This window comes from Aspergillus uvarum (genome assembly GCF_003184745.1).
Source record: "Aspergillus uvarum CBS 121591 unplaced genomic scaffold BO82scaffold_54, whole genome shotgun sequence".
Classification (NCBI taxonomy): Eukaryota; Fungi; Ascomycota; class Eurotiomycetes; order Eurotiales; family Aspergillaceae; genus Aspergillus; species Aspergillus uvarum.
The window spans coordinates 234,676-250,731 of NW_020291351.1; the positions used below are offsets into that span (position 1 = coordinate 234,676).

A 16,056-nucleotide genomic window follows, 5' to 3' on the forward strand; every position below is an offset into this window, starting at 1 on the left:
GCTCCACCAAACCTCTTGATTTGTTTATACTCGTCAGAGGGGTTTCACCATGAACTTTTGTCATGATCGTCATGTTATCTCTTTTCCTCTAGATGAGGAATTGATAGCGAAATGGACCGCGAGCGGCACATCTATGCCACCAGCGCATCCGCTTAAGGCAGCATGGGCGCTGTTACTTTCCCGAATCTCGGGCGTGCCAACAAGCAGATTTGGTGTCGTTGAAACACCGATGGCTTCGGTCGTTGATCCAAAGGCCATTTCCAGGAGCTCGGAGCTACCGCATGTAGAGACCTGGGCGATATCAGAAAATGCGGACATTGCTCTGCGGGATGCGGCCGAGGAGCACACAGAGTATCCGGTGGAAACCGAGGCCACCACTGCTATCATCACCAGTTGGGACGGTGATACAGCCCTTGTAAGTGGAGAATGAGACCGTCTTCATCGTGCCAAGCGCTAATGGTCTCCGAGTTACCGTCCACCTTCGATACAATTTTGCTGTTGAAATGCGGCCTGTCACCGGCTCAAATGTACATGAGTTTCTCGATAGAGTCTCTCACAATAAGCCGAGCCTGGGCACAATTGGCTTCTGTCGTTCGGGTCCTGGAGCAGATGATCCTGACTCCCGATTTACCGCTTTCCAAGGTAGACTTTCTCGGGTCCCATGGTGAGAAGACGATTCGGCAATGGAGCAATCCTTATTCCCTGTCCAGACCGAATGCATGTATCCACACGTTGATCCAGGAGCATTTCCAGAGTCAGCCGGATGCTGAGGCTCTGTGTGCCTGGGATGGCTCCCTCACATACGCCGAGTTGGATCAGCTATCGCTAGCAATCAGCATTCTGCTGCAGGCCCATGAAGTCGGCCCTGAGACGATTGTGCCGCTTCTGTTTGAAAAGTCCCGATGCACCGCCATCGCCATCTTGGGCGTGTTGCGGGCAGGTGGCGCTTTTGTTCTGTTAGATCCTTCCCATCCTGTTCATCGTCTGGATGAAATCTGCGTCGAGGTGGAGGCAGCATTTATCCTCACCTCTCGTTCGCTGCACGACCTGGGCGGCCAAGTACATCGGCAAGCAATCGCAGTGCCGGGAGCCGATATGGAGGTGGATGAAGCCCACTTCAATTCGACCCCAGTCGTCAATTCAGCCAATGCTGCTTATGTGGCCTTCACATCTGGATCGACGGGGAAGCCCAAAGGCATCGTGATTGAACACCGGTCTTTCTGCGCAAATGCCCTCGCGCAGAATGCGGTTCAGAATCTGAGTTCCCGCACTCGTGCCTTCCAATTTGCCGCCCACTCCTTTGATAGCAGTATTCTCGAGATGCTCATGACGCTCATAGCGGGGGGGTGTGTCTGTATACCTTCGGATGAGCAGCGTCTAAACGGGCTATCCAGCGCGATTAACGACCTCCAGGCCAACTGGCTGGAACTGACGCCGTCTGTTGCACGTTTCCTCCAACCTGATCAGATACCGGGAGTCAAGTCAGTGCTACTCGTCGGTGAGCCAATGTCACATAAGGATGTGAGCCAATGGGCTGATAGCGTCCAACTCTTGAATGCATACGGCCCTGCTGAGTGCAGCGTGGTAACCACCATCCAGCCCCGCGTGAAGGCAAACGACCCCCAGAATATCGGGCGCTCCTACAGCGGTCACTGCTGGATTGTCAATCCTCAAGATCATGATCAACTGGAGCCTCTGGGTGCCGTTGGGGAGCTGATTGTCAGTGGGCCGATCGTGGCCCGAGGATATCTCAATTACCCAGGCCAGACCTCGTTCATCAGCAAGCCCCTCTGGGCGACCCGGTTCGGTATCCCCGAAGATGAGCGGTTCTACCGGACTGGAGATCTCGCTCGGTATAACGTGAATGATGGGACCCTGCAATACATTGGACGGAAAGACCGGGAGGTCAAAATCCATGGTCAGCGCATTGACCTGCAAGAAATTGAATGTCTTGCGTCTCAATACCGGAATAACGTAGCGGCAGTCGTTGATATCATTCACGTTGGAGACAGCAGCGCAGGCAAGCTTGTGACAATTTTTCTGGCATTCGCAGATAAACGCCTGTGTTCCGATAGCTGCAAGGGTCAGGTTGTCTGTGCAGATGCTTCCATGCGTTCGGTGTCTGCGGGCATGAAAGGCTGGCTCCAAGACCGGCTGCCGCCATATATGATTCCTACCAAATACCTCTGGGTGAATGGCTTCCCTTTGACGCGAACGGGAAAGCTCGATCGACGGACATTGGTGGATTGGGGAACAGCAGCGACCCTTGCACGAACACACAATTCACAACCAGAGTCCTCAACCACGAATAGCCACGCTGATGGTGCCTTCGATCACAACTTGCTATCAAAAGAGGACCTTATCCGTTCATTATTTGCTGAGGTGTTAGATTGTCTTGAGCAGACCATCGGGATACATGATGACTTTTACGAACTGGGGGGAAATTCGCTGGCTGCAATTGAACTTGTCGCTCGAGCACGCAGTCGAGGGCTAGAGGTGACAGTTGCAGAAGTCATTAGTTCTCAAACTCCCTATCAGATTGCCAGGGCCTCTTTGGAGACTAGGGAAAGCCCTGAAATTCCACCTTTCACTCTTCTGGGGAACCATGATGCAGAAGAGATTCTATCTACTGCCGCCGTCCAGTGCCAGGTCCTGCCAGGTCAGATCGAGGACATTTATCCGTGCACCCCTCTGCAAGAAGGCCTCATGTCACTGTCAACGAAGAAAAGGCCGGGAGCCTTCATCGGGACGTACCGATTCTCAATACCTGCTTCAACGAGCGTGGCTCAGCTGCGTGCCGCATGGGAACGGCTTTGGATCGCACATCCGATACTACGGACTCGGATCGTTTTGGGGAAGGATGGAACCATGATGCAGGCCGTCATAAAAGAAGATTTACCTTGTAGGGAAGGATCATGCGCCGAAGATGACCGACGATCTATGGGCATCGGCAGCCCACTTGCACGACTGACAATTCAGCAATCCAATGCCCCTGTCCTATTTATTCTCACGATCCACCACGCAATCTTTGATGGATGGTCGTATGTACAGCTACTCGAGGACCTGCACAGCTTTTATGAAGGCCAGTCACCACCATCGCGACCCGCATTCACCCAGTACATTCGATATCTTGCGAATTCAGATTCGAACATGAGTCATTCTTTCTGGGAAAAGGAGCTCAAGGGTTACCAGTCTCCCGCATTCCCATCATTCTCGGCCCAACGGCCATCGACCTCACCTCGGTGGCTTGTAAGTAGCCATCAGGTCTCCTTAGCCGACCTTGAGGTCAACTGGAAACTCGCAAACCAAATCAAGCTGGCATGGGCATTGGTCGTATCCTCCCAAGCAAACTCCGACGACGTCATATATGGGCTGACAGTTACTGGCCGAAACGCTCCGGTTTCTGGGATTGATCGTATCACTGGCCCGACATTCACCACATTCCCCTTCCGGACACAGTTGAAGTCTAAGCTATCTGTCCAACGAATGTTAGCTGAGATCCAAGAACACGATGTATCTATCATGCCATATGAGCATACGGGCCTCAAGACTATCGCGGAGTCAAGCCCAGAGGCACCTTGGGCTTGCAGCTTTCAGAATCTTTTGACCATCCGACTCCGCTCATCTAAGAGTCCATCCTCAGCTTTCCTTGACTTACCTGAGAATGAAGCTGAAGACCTGAACTTTGCATCGTATCCTCTTTCAATTGTGGTCCAGCGGGAGGACATCTTGCTGAAAATCAAAGCATTTTATGACAGTGAGATCTTGACTCCCAGCGTTGTCCAGGCCTTCCTCGATGACTTTGAAACTTTCTTGCAGCACGTCATCCAGCGGCCCGAATCCATGATTGGGGATCTGAAAAGTCTTGTCTCTCAGCGATGGCAGCAGGTGGCAGAGATCAATACAGAAGCCCATGGTCAGCCGTCCCCGCAGTGCATTCACGACGTTATCCAAGGACTCGGTGTCACACAGCCGGAATGGGAAGCTGTGTGCGCATGGGATCGTTCCCTGACATACGGGGAGCTAATCACCATGGGACGTAGTCTCGCAGGCCATCTTCAAATCATGGGATCCGGCCCTGGGACGATTATCGGAGTTTGTCTGGAGCGCTCGGGATTATTTCCCGTCGCGATTCTAAGCGTGTTGATGTCTGGGGCTGCTATGGTGTTGTTGGAGCCGAATTTCCCGCAAGCGCGTTTGCTGGGGATTCTGCATGATGTGGATGCGCAATTCGTTATCTGCTCTCCGGGGTTACAGGAGAAGTTCGAGGGCGAAACCAAAACAAGAAGGAATATCATCCCCCTCGCGTGGGATCTCAGAGAATGGAAGAGTTGTAATTCCTGGATACCACCGCCGGTCAGCCCTAGCGATCCGATGTATGTTGCATTTACTTCCGGATCGACCGGTACCCCCAAGGGGGTAGTGATAGAACATGGGATGGTCTACTCGACGATCCATGCCCACAAAGATGTTATTGGCGCAGCACAGGCGTCTCGGTGCTTGCTTTTCGCCTCGCCGGCGTTCGATATTTTCCTGGCGGAAATATTCTTCATGCTCGCCACTGGCGGCTGCGTCTGTATTCCCTCGGAAAGCCAGCGCATGAATAGCTTGGCCGAGGCCATGTCAGCCATGCGGGTTAACATGGCCATGTTGACCCCTTCGGTGGCGCGGACTTTCTCCCCGGAGAAGGTGCCATCCCTCCAGACACTGATCCTCGGGGGTGAGTCCCCCTCGGCGTCTGACCTGGCAACATGGGCCCCGCGAGTCCGCCTGCATCAGTCATACGGACCGGCGGAGTGCACCATGTACGCGACGACAACGGCCCAGTTGGGTCCCGAATCCGTTCTGAACAATGTGGGATCCTCTGTAAATGCAACCTACTGGATCGTCAACCCGGAAAATCACGACGAGCTTATGCCTGTCGGATCAATGGGAGAATTGTTGATAGGCGGTCCTCTTGTTGGTCGAGGCTACATCAACCGACCCACAGAGTCGGCAGCTGCCTTCATTCAGGATCCGGCCTGGAGTCAACAGATTCCTGCTCTGAGGGGCTCGCGACTATACAAAACCGGAGACCTTGCCATCCTGAATCGGGACAAATCCTTGCTCTTGATCGGTAGAAAGGATACCCAGGTGAAGCTCCACGGACAGCGCATCGAGCTGCACGAGATTGAGCGCTGTGCCGAGGGTTTCGGGCACGATCTTGCAGTAATCGTTGAGCTGGTTGAAATTCAGAGCGTCAAGACATCGAGTCTGGTCGCGTTCGTCTACAATCCGAACACGGTTGATAGAATACTACCTATCACACCGGCTCTCTCTGACAATCAGGGGCTATTCCTACCCCCGTCAGCAGGCAATCGTCAACTCTTTGACGGCCTGCGGAAGCATCTCCAGCAGCAACTGGCACCATATATGGTACCGTCGCTAATGCTAGAACTGTCGCGCCTACCCCTCGGTCCAACCGGAAAGACCGACCGCAAGACACTTAGGCACGCTGCGTCGATGCTTGAAAAGGAGACCCTGAGAATGTATCGCGAAGGAGTCGCTGGGTCGAAGATGGAACCGACGACGCGCCAGGAGCGGTTTGTGCGTGCAAGCTTTGCCACTGCGTTATCACTGAATAAAGAGTCCATCGGGCTATATGATAGCTTTTTCGCTCTGGGCGGTGATTCCTTGAGTGCCATGCGGGTGTTGACCCTGTGTCGGCGGGGAAACATGAATATCTCCATGCAAGAACTCCTCTCCCACAACACGGTATATTCGCTTTGCGCTTATGCCAGTAGCTATCACGAACAATTTTCGGATCCTGCTCTCAAGAAGAGTGTGTATCCTAAAGATCACTCGGAGGGCGAGGCTCTTTCTGTCCATCCTGTTGATGTCGCTCACGACCTCGAAAGGATTCGATCTCAATTGACCTCGCTACAGTCGCATAACATCGAGGACATATATCCATGCTCGGACGCTCACAATGGTATTCTGGAGCGGTATACTTCCAAGTACACGAGTACGGCGATCTTCCGGGTCCTCCCCAGTGGCTCGGTGAGTGCAGCCCAGGTGAGTAATGCCTGGGTTCAGCTTGTCAAGCGCCATGCGGCATTGCGCACAATCCTTGTCGACGATCCCAAGGCCCTTGTAAAGAAGCTTCATGTCGTTCTGCACCCAGGCACCGTGCAGAGCCCGATTTGTGTGTCCAGCGGCACGGCACTTGCTGATTTGAGAACCCTTCGACCCGTTGAGTCGTGGGACCTTTCCCCTCTGTACCGGCTTTTCATCGGGCAGGATGGCAGCGGAGAGGTGTTCATGCGGTTGGAGATGGGTGGGGCGCTAATTGATGCCTTTTCCATGTCTATTCTCATGAGGGAGCTTTGTTTCATCCTCGATGGGCAGCCGCTGCCATCTATCAGTGTCACGTATCGCCAATACTGGACTCATCTACAGCAGCAGCAATCATCGGCCAAGGCCTTGCAATATTGGTCGCATGTGCTGCATGATTCACAGCCATCACACCTTTCACGACGTCCAGCGGACACGCCTATGCCCTCTTCCCCCTCGCCGCGTGCGCAGAGCCGCCGTCTCTCGCTTACCCAGTTCCACGACCTCAACGCATTCTGGAGGTTCCATCACTTCACCATTACCAACGTCTGTCAGCTGGCCTGGGCCTTGACTCTCAGCCGCTACACCAACGCTCGCGACGTCTGCTTCGGCACGGTCACGTCCGGTCGCGAGGATCCGCAGCTCGATGTCTGGGACTCGGTGGGCTCCTTCTTCAACATCCTCCCCTGTCGACTGGCCCTGGCTGCCGACGGGACGGTGTTGGAGGCTTTGGCCCGGAACCAAGCGGAGATTCAACGGCGAGCCAAGCACCAGCACTGTTCGATGCCCGACATAGTCCGCAAATCCGGGGCACAGCTAGCCAATGACCCTGACCAGCAGTTGTTCAATACCGTGCTGACCGTACAAAGTACCGTCTCGACCAACTCGCACCCAGCACGTGTTCAGCGTAACGAGACTGCGGCTGCAACTATGAGCACTCAAGTCGAGCTCCTTGATCTAGAAGATCCCACCGAAGTGAGTCACCCACCCAGCCGCTCATCTCAGAAACATGAGCCGTCCACCCAATATCGAGAATTCATAAACCATCCAAGAAAAATTAAAAGAAAGAGAAGCTAACACCCGGAACTAGTACGACTTCTGTCTCGCAGTGCACACCTCGCCGTCCCAGATCGAGATCGAGATCCGCTACTGGACGTCGACCGCCTCGGAGAAGTACGCCTCGGAGCTCCTGGCCCAGATGCTCGAGTATCTCGACTTGATCGTGCGGCATGCGATGGCGCCACTGCAGCAGGTTCTATGGATCGAATCATAGTGTCGTTTCCTGGCCCACGCCTCCTTTCGACCGACAAAAAGAAAACTAGCAGTGCGAGCGCCGACGCTCATCATGGACGCACCGCAACCCCCCCCCCCCCCCCCTTCCCGTGCTAGCTTCCAAAAAGCGGCGAAGGCGACATGCGTCTGCTTTAAACTAGGAAGTCTAAGGTCTCAAGATGACGGGCTCGAGCGTTCCGGAACGGCCGGCTTAGTTTATTCTCCTTTTTTACTTGGTATCAACCTTCTGTGGGTGATGAATCGGTGACGGCCATCGTCGGATTGCGAGGAGAGGGCAGTTAATTCCACGGGGAGAGAGTGAAACTCCCAGTGCCGGGGGGGGGGGGGGGGGGTAGGCATACAAAGGCAATACTCCGGCCCCAGTTAGGGCATCTCTCCGGGGTACAGAGTAAACGTGCCATGAACAAGATGAGCGGGGAGGGTGTACTGTACAGGATGAGAAGTTCCTACCGTCAAGCCAGGCTATTTCAAAAGATAGTATCTTCTGTCCGGAGAATCGTTCCCTCTTTGACCGGATCACGCAACAACGGACGGGGTTTCGATCCACCCCATTGCGAAAGACTGGAAGACTAGCTAATCGCTCCTAGAGCAAGAAGAAAACTATAATGGGATATGAAAGGGAAAGCTGAGAGGTGAGCTAAGTGGGTGATGTTCGCTGGGTTCAGAATTGTGCATAGAAACTGAAAATAACGTGGAAAGAGAAAGGATTGAATGCTAGGTCGCATTCCATGTCGTTGATCTCGTTACGTCGTATGTACCTTAAAGTTTACTATGGCCAAATCGGTCTAAGCAAGGATGGGCCAAATCTGCCCTTGCGTGGTCACGTCCAACCAGGTTGGAATATACTCGCCGCGACTGGAAGTGATGTGCTCGTCCTGCTGCGTCCAGACCTCCTTCATGACCTCGCGCGCTACGCGGAACCCCGCGAACCCGCACCGCGCTTCTCCCTTGTCCAGCAGCTTCAGAGCCTCGCACCGTCGCTCGGGAGTGGTCGCTTCGCAGCCCGCGATAAACAGCGGCCATGTGGTACCCGGTCCGGTCTGCCCTGCTTCGGTCAACGCAGCGTCGAACTTGCTGAGCGACGAAATGACCTTGTCCACGTGGCCTTCCAGGATCAGCGGGTGTACCTCGCGAATGCGACGGTAGAAGAAGATGACCAGCGCCGAATTCAGCGCCTCGAGGAGGTACTCGTGCGTCTGGGAGCACACCTCCGAGAGATTCGGGGACGTGCTCGCGCTCTCGACTTTGCGCGAGGCTAATGCGCAGACCATATTCTCGAGTCGGGCGCTGCGGCGGTGTAGCGCGTCCCAGGCCTCAATGCTGGCTTTCTTAACTTGCGGGGTCCGCCGGGCCACCCGGAAGGTCTCCATTACGTTGGCCAGCCGTGTTGTTTGGGAGACCAGACTCAGCCAGGTCTCGGGGATCCCGTAGATCTGGTGATACAGAGTGTCTGAGTAGCTACGGGAGTCTTGGAGGTGGATGTCATGGAGACCCACATCTTGGCTTTTGGGTTCGTTGATATTCAGGTCGCTATCGGACGGGCCGCGGGCTAGACGGAGGAAGTCGTCTAATCGGGAGGTCTGTTCGCTGGTGGTGCTGGGTTTGTTGTTGCTATCGGACTTTTCGCATCGGAACGAGCATTTCAAGGCGTTCATGAATTGCTCCGAGGGGGTATAGTCGTGTAGGGTATAGGTGCTTTCCCCAATGATCCGAAGCCAAGTGTATACATGGTGAAGGAGGCGGGCTTTCTGGGAGATGCGCCGCTTGGATAGTCCCCGCAAGCGCAGCAGTCGCTCAGCGTCAACCATATAGCATCTTGCGTCTTGCTGCTGCCCGCTGATGATCTACGCGGCGTCAGTGATGTCGTACCTGTGGCTTGCGACTGATGCATGAACTTACAGCAAATTCGGTTAAGGCACAGATGGCCATCAGCTGGTCCTTGTACTTAGCAGCTTTAGGTTGAATCTCATGTCTTAGTGATGTCTGCATATGGTCCTTAGCGAGATTATATGCATGTTCGGCGATTGGCTGCCAATTTCCCCGAGATTCTGATGAATTCATTGATGGATTTAAGGTCAGATGCAGTGCAGAACATGCTAGAAGACAATACAGGTTTGCTAAGCGAGCGTGGCTGATGTTCTGTGACCCTAGAAATGTTAAATCACTGTACGTCACCACTGCAGATGGCACGTTCGTGATTTTCCACGGAGACTTCTGTTCAAGGGGAATAGCTGACATGCGCGAGATGACATGATCCTGGAAATGTCGCAGCAGAAAGTGGGCATCAGCCAGCACATTGACTGGGTCACTGGCCAAGGTCGAGGGTAGCTGCGGGATCAAGGTCGAATACGTTCGTTCTTGCTCCCCAGTTGTATCAAGGATTGGATCTGTTGTCCCTACCGCACCACCATTGACAGCAGCCTGTGCGTCTGGCTCGAGAAACAGAGCATCACCAATGTCAAAGGCCGTTGACATCATGGAGTCTGGCATTTGGAGATCGATACTAAAGAGATCCGACCATTGTAGCAGATCATTCATGTAAGCAATCGAGTCCTGCGACAGTGACGGGCTTACGACCGAGCTGGTTTCAACCAGGGGTGCTGGCACCGGCGGAGGGCTCACAACCTCCTCCGTGTCCCTAAATCTTTCTAGCTGCGAGGCAGTCTCTTCATGCTTTGTGCCCGACAGATCCAGGACAGCGAAAGGCCCGACCACGATGCTTTCATCGGTAGGTCGGTCTGAATCCCTCGCCCGGCTATCGATCTCCGCTAAGGAGGCATCGATAGACCCCGACACTAGCTCCGCGCTCAAGGCATCACTCATAGAAAGCCGTGACTGCTCTGAATTCAGTCATTAGAGGCCATCATGGAGATGAGGCAGAGTCAAGTCACCTGTGTAGAGAAGACGTCTCGGGCCCAACTGGGCCGGATCTTTCTTGAGTTTCCAGTCCCTCGATCGCGGCGGCGACTGATGCTTGCGCGCAGCTACCCAGCGAATATCATCGGTGAACCCCTCACATGTCACCCCGCTGGCCCGGCACATCTGGCACGAGGGTCTCCGTTGATCGCATTTGGCATGCCGGCGACGGCAGGTCTTGCAGGCTCCCAAAGCGTGGGTGCGACGGGATCGGTTGCCTGATGCCTTGGATCCTGCCATGACATCGGAAGTGATTGTCAATCGTAGCAATGGTGTGATGGGAAATGATTGAGTCTCAGATTCCGAGTTGATATCATGGGGAATCTGGGGTAATGCAGAGGTGTGTTGCTATATCAGGAAGCACCACAATCTGCAACCCCTCACTTTCCGCGGAACCTCTTTCCTCTTTCGCGGCGGTTACTGTCGGAAGGACCTGCTTTTTGGGGTTAGTGCCGACTTGTGTAGATAAGCCACCTTTCTTATCTAATATATGTTTCTTACACCGAAGGGCAAATGCGAACAGAAAGTAAGAACGAATCAAAGAAAGAGGAATAAAAGATAGATTGAACGTTGTAACTATGGCCGAGTGATATATGTTGCAATTCTATACAAGCCTAAAAGCTACGCCAAGCCCAAAGTCTCTACTTCAGCGCTGACAGCAAGGGGAATCTCCTCTTCCAACGTATGTCGTTCGGGCACCCATTTCAAGTAGTGGCGAGATCTTTGAGCCACCTGTCTCGCGTTCGTACCAAGAATAACTGCAGCATGTGGCGTGATGAAGTCCGCCTCGGTAGGGTCAATCTCCTTCACAGAAGCTGAGTCTGCGAGACCGAGCTTGTAGACCTCCTGTGCGATGCGCTGTGAAATCTCCTTAAAGGGCTAGTTGCTGTTAGCGGCTGGGGTATAGCACGAACGGTCCATTCACTCACCAGCATCGCGGTATTCACCGGAAAGTATAGTCCATTCTCATTCCACAACTCGCCGTCCGCATTTTCTAGTCCTTTCTCCACCAACTTGACGAAGATGTTGCTCAAGTCTGCAATGTGGATGTTGCTCCAGGTGCTCTCGCCCTTGCCCACTTGAACACCCTCCCGACGCTGCAGGTTTGCTCGCGCAAGCTCGGGAATTTGAATGCTTCGCTGCTTGACAATGCCTCGGCCGCGACCATAGATGATCGGGCCGAAGATGAGAGCGGTCTTAGGTCGCGTGGTTGCTGGGAGTAAGTTGGCAATAAAGTTGTCAACAAGGCGTTTAGATGAATAGCGCTTGATCAGCGCGTGCACCTTCTCGGCGCCGTCGACGTCACTGTAAATGCTGCTTGATGCCTGGCCGAAAGTATTGTGTTCAATGTCGGGCATGGAAAGAACGCTGGCGCCGGACATCTGGATCCAGTAGCCTGGTCATCATTATTAGCTGTCGCTCGCCTTTCGAATCGACCATTGCTCGCTACTGACCAGGCTTTGTCCTAGCTTCTGCTGACAGACCGCGTGCGATGGCTTCGACGCTCTTGATGTGGTTGGTGCTTGCGGCATCTGAAGGGAGAGTATGGGGTTAGCCATATGATTAATGGACTTCAGAGCGGTTAAACACACGGATGACAACGTCTGCTTGAGTGGCCTCCTTCTCAATGACAGCAGCTGCGTCCAAATCCCCAATCACCACGCGCACGTTAGGGTAGGCAGCCTGGACTTTCTTTGCCTTCTTTTCATCTCTCAGGAGGACACTGTAATCGCATTTGGGTAGAGCTGACCGAAGAGCGTGAAGAACATCGCCGCCGATATAGCCCGATGCACCAGTTCTGAAGAGTGGTGAGCATGATCTCGTGGACGACTGCGAGGGTGTTCGTTCTTACAGAAAGATCCTCGCCATTGTGATCAGAGTTGTGTCTGTTGCTGCGATGTAAATCTTTGGCTGTCAATATGGTACTGTCAATGAGAGATGAAGATGAAGAATGAGGGGGAAGAAAGGACTCCGCGATGTAAGAGATGGACGGGCGAGAGTAGCAGTCCCGGATAGGAAGGTGGTCCCGGGGACGACCTGCCTCAGGAGTCAAAACATCTCTAGGTAAATGGGATAACTCTCTATACTAGACGATATCGCCGATCGGTGTTTGGAGATGCGGATTCTTGCGTAGTAGAAGCGTTGCGTCTTACCATCGCAATTCTGATACCGTTTTGGGAAATCTTGTCCCAGAAAAGTGTCATGCGCCGGTGTTCCTCTCTCTCATATAACGCCCAACAAGATGCCGGGTGCAACACCCGTTCTCTGTAGTCTAGCCATTACTCTCTCACCATCACCATCTCCAATTCCGACTCCGTTTCCTCCTCAGTCCAGTGAGAATGGCCCACCGTGGAGTGAGTTATGACAAGAATGTCAGCTGCATCGCAGATCTGAAGGCTCTTGGAAGCCAGAACCTCCCTGTGATGGTCAGAGGTGTGCTACTGTGTCGAGCATGGCCAGCATACGCATCCAGCTGACGCGCTATAGAATACTATAATGAGGGTGCCATGGATCTCATCACGTAGGTCCGACTCGATTGTCACGCCTACATCCCTAACACAACTTCAGACTACGTGAGAACGAGGCTGCATTCGACCGGTACAAGATCCGACCGCGCATCTTGATCAACGTGGACAAGGTGGACACTAGTACTGAGGTTCTTGGCACGAAGGTACTATGCAACACTCTCTCCCCTCGAAATTGTCGCCCCGATACTAACCTCGTCTGTGCGCACAGGTATCGCTGCCTATCGGATTCAGCCCGGCAGCGTCGCACAAACTTGCGCACCCCGACGGCGAGCTGGCGACCTCACGCGCCGCTGCCAATCACGGCATCTGCATGGGTCTTTCCTCATATTCGAATTATTCGCTGGAGGACGTGGCCAGTCAGGGCCGTGGGAATCCATATGTGATGCAGATGTGTGTTTTAAGGGATCGTTCGATCACACTGCAGCTGCTCCGCCGCGCCGAGAAGGCCGGCTACAAGGCGCTTTTCTTGTCAGTGGACGTGCCTGTTTTAGGCAAACGATTGAATGAGCACCGGAACAACTACACTCTGCCGGAGGATATGGAATGGCCGAATATCTTGAGTTGCGGCAGTGATACTTCGGACCGGACTGAGTACGGTAGGTTGGAATTTCGAACCACGAAGATGCCTGCAATTGTTGACTTGAGGTTGCGTTAGATCCGAGTTTGGACTGGGAAAGCACCATTCCCTGGCTCAGGGAAAACACAACACTGCAAATTTGGTTGAAAGGAGGTAAGAACCAACCCTGATGGATTCGTCCGAGCCCACCTCTGATTAAATCTCCACAGTATATACCCCCGAAGACGTTGAGCTTGCCATCCAATACGGCCTCGACGGCGTCGTCATCTCCAACCACGGCGGTCGCCAACTCGACGGTGTCCCAGCCACTCTGGATGCTCTTCGAGAATGCGCACCGGTTGCTAAGGGTCGTATTCAAATCGCAATCGATGGAGGCATTCGACGCGGTTCCGATATCTTCAAGGCCATTGCTCTGGGTGCAGATTTTTGCTTTGTCGGACGAATTCCGATCTGGGGATTGGCGGTAAGTATTCTCTCTCGATCTCCTGCCATGGCATTACTAACGATAAACCTCCAGTACGACGGTCAGAAGGGTGTGGAACTGGCAATTCGGATTTTGCGCAACGAGCTGATGATTACGATGGCACTGGCTGGGTAAGGCCCTCAATTTATGAAAATTCGGTCCATTGCTAATTGAACTTAGATGCCGTTCGATTAAGGAAATCCAAAGGAGGCATTTGTCGATTCTCAAACCTGATGGCGTTCTTTCCAAGCTTTGAGAACGTTCTTTTTCCAGCCAATTTACCTTTGAGCAATTCGATGCTTAGTAATTTAGCCCATACTTGACACCTCTTCAGTGTTGTGCATCGTTTTTAATCAGAGTAGTTCAAGAGCCAGGGGATGCAGGCCCACGTGTCCAAACGCTTACCCCGCAGTACTTCACTGACCTCAACACAAGTCAGTCAACATCAGCACCATGGCTACAGCACCGCCCATAATCGACTTTGGAGGTTCGAAGCCAATATTAAATGTGGAGATTGTGCATCACTGATAATGCTTTGTAGTTTGGAACGAATCTGATCCAGAAAAGAAAGCAACTCTCGTTCGACAGATTCGAGAAGCTTGCCAGAGACATGGATTCTTCCAGCTGGTCAACCATGGCATTCCCCTCGGGATCCAACAGAATGTTCTCGAGCAGGCCCGAGACCTTTTCAGTCTCCCAGCCGAGGTGAAAGAGAAATACAGCATGGGTAGTTTGCTCATCGGGTTGTCGATTTAGCTTCAGCGATTGAGGGCAGGCTGACCTGTAAACGATTAGACATCGGCACGCCGAACCTGGGGTACGAACGCCTTCGCGCACAGAACTTCGAAAAACGAGGACCCGGCGATTTGAAAGAAGGGTTTTATTTGTGCCGAGAGCTCGCCCCGAACCATCTCGCCGTGAAGGCTGGGAAGTTCTCGCAAGGTGAAAACAAATATCCGGCCGAAATCAGAGATCCAACGCGGTTTCGCGCTGTGGTCAATGACTACCACACCCTCATGACCTACCTGTCTTGGGAGATCTTCCGCATACTAGCATTGACCTTGGATCTGAGAGAGGATTGGTTCGATGAATTCTGCCGCGAATCGGCGACCATTCTGCGGTTGTTGCGCTACCCGCCGCAGGAAACAGAGGAGTCGAGTTTGGAGCGAGGTACGCAAAGTCAACACCCTGACAAATGCAGCAGTACTGAGTCGATTTTGCAGGCATCGGCGCACATACGGATTTCGGCGGTCTCACTATCCTATTGCAGGACGATAAAGGCGGGCTTCAGGTCTGGGACCGCGAGGGATCTCGATGGGCGGATGTCGTCCCTATTCCCGGCGCGTTGGTGGTCAACCTGGGGAACATGATGATGCGCTGGACCAACGATCGATATATATCCAACCTCCACCGCGTGATCAACAGAAGTGGCGAGGAGCGATACAGTGCGCCGTTCTTCTTTTCGGGCAATCCGGACTTTCTGGTGGAATGCATCCCGAGTTGCAAGGGGCAGGCGGAGGCGGCCAAATACCCTCCCATCACGGTGCAGGAGTGGATGTTGGCGCGGTATGCAGACACGTACGGGAATTCGCAGCAGGCCGAAGCTATGGCGGAGCTATCCAGGGATACAGAGGATGCGATCGTTGTTGATCGGAATATAGACTGAGCCTTATTTTGCGGGCATTGGGAGCAAGCGTGTGAGAGGTGCACGTGGATGCTGGTTCAGCTTCAACATGTGAGAGTGGATCTCCCGGCGTTTCGTTTGTGGCCTCAGGTTAGTCACTTGGAAATTGGGTCCCAGTCCCAATTTCAAGGCCATTTTGATAAGCATGTAACTGAACTTCTTTGTAGTAGAACAGCCTGTGATTGTCTGGTATCCGACCGGAGCCTTCGGCTCGCCTGGCAGTAACATGGTGCCGTGATCTGATTCTCAAATACAATATATTTTCACCTCATGCTGGTCACTGGCAGGCAGACCATCAGCATAAACAACTAACATGGCCTGTGACAATACATGTGAAGCTGATTCCGAGTTGTCGCAGTCCTGATAATCTGAAGCCATGAGACCAGTTAAGATTCAAAATGGTGCAGATCTCAGCTCGTGATAGCGATCAGATAAACACGAGTGCTTGCACTGATTGGGACAGGATTCCGATGCAGCTGAGGAAGGATGACTCGGTAAAAAT

The 16,056-nt window shown here is 53.2% G+C and overlaps 5 protein-coding genes across 5 annotated transcripts; 3 read left to right on the plus strand and 2 right to left on the minus strand.

Annotated features, from left to right (window-relative positions):
• Nucleotides 1-49: 49 nt before the first annotated feature.
• BO82DRAFT_421517 (acetyl-CoA synthetase-like protein) lies at nt 50-7,418 on the plus strand (the record flags this gene model as incomplete). The annotated part of the gene is made up of 3 exons (XM_025640175.1): nt 50-415; nt 469-7,068; nt 7,184-7,418. The coding sequence occupies 3 exons, from the start codon at nt 50-52 to the stop codon at nt 7,364-7,366; spliced, it is 7,149 nt and encodes a 2,382-aa protein (XP_025488870.1). The 3' UTR covers nt 7,367-7,418.
• Nucleotides 7,419-8,171: 753 nt separating this feature from the next.
• On the minus strand, nt 8,172-10,542 carry BO82DRAFT_317042 (Zn(II)2Cys6 transcription factor; the record flags this gene model as incomplete). Its single annotated transcript, XM_025632598.1, has 3 exons — nt 8,172-9,230; nt 9,286-10,226; nt 10,278-10,542. 3 exons carry the CDS (start codon nt 10,540-10,542, stop codon nt 8,172-8,174), a joined length of 2,265 nt encoding a protein of 754 aa, XP_025488871.1.
• A 332-nt stretch (nt 10,543-10,874) lies between these two features.
• On the minus strand, nt 10,875-12,171 carry BO82DRAFT_434891 (uncharacterized protein; the record flags this gene model as incomplete). The annotated part of the gene is made up of 5 exons (XM_025640981.1): nt 10,875-11,181; nt 11,232-11,698; nt 11,757-11,834; nt 11,895-12,100; nt 12,155-12,171. 5 exons carry the CDS (start codon nt 12,169-12,171, stop codon nt 10,924-10,926), a joined length of 1,026 nt encoding a protein of 341 aa, XP_025488872.1. The 3' UTR covers nt 10,875-10,923.
• A 470-nt stretch (nt 12,172-12,641) lies between these two features.
• BO82DRAFT_377110 (alpha-hydroxy acid oxidase) lies at nt 12,642-14,126 on the plus strand (the record flags this gene model as incomplete). The annotated part of the gene is made up of 8 exons (XM_025637563.1): nt 12,642-12,735; nt 12,790-12,823; nt 12,871-12,973; nt 13,039-13,426; nt 13,486-13,560; nt 13,617-13,870; nt 13,925-14,001; nt 14,051-14,126. The coding sequence occupies 8 exons, from the start codon at nt 12,642-12,644 to the stop codon at nt 14,124-14,126; spliced, it is 1,101 nt and encodes a 366-aa protein (XP_025488873.1).
• A 257-nt stretch (nt 14,127-14,383) lies between these two features.
• BO82DRAFT_357192 (isopenicillin N synthase family dioxygenase) lies at nt 14,384-15,804 on the plus strand. The gene is made up of 3 exons (XM_025635952.1): nt 14,384-14,597; nt 14,666-15,040; nt 15,094-15,804. Exons 1-3 carry the CDS (start codon nt 14,594-14,596, stop codon nt 15,534-15,536), a joined length of 822 nt encoding a protein of 273 aa, XP_025488874.1. The 5' UTR covers nt 14,384-14,593; the 3' UTR covers nt 15,537-15,804.
• The last annotated feature ends 252 nt before the right edge of the window (nt 15,805-16,056 follow it).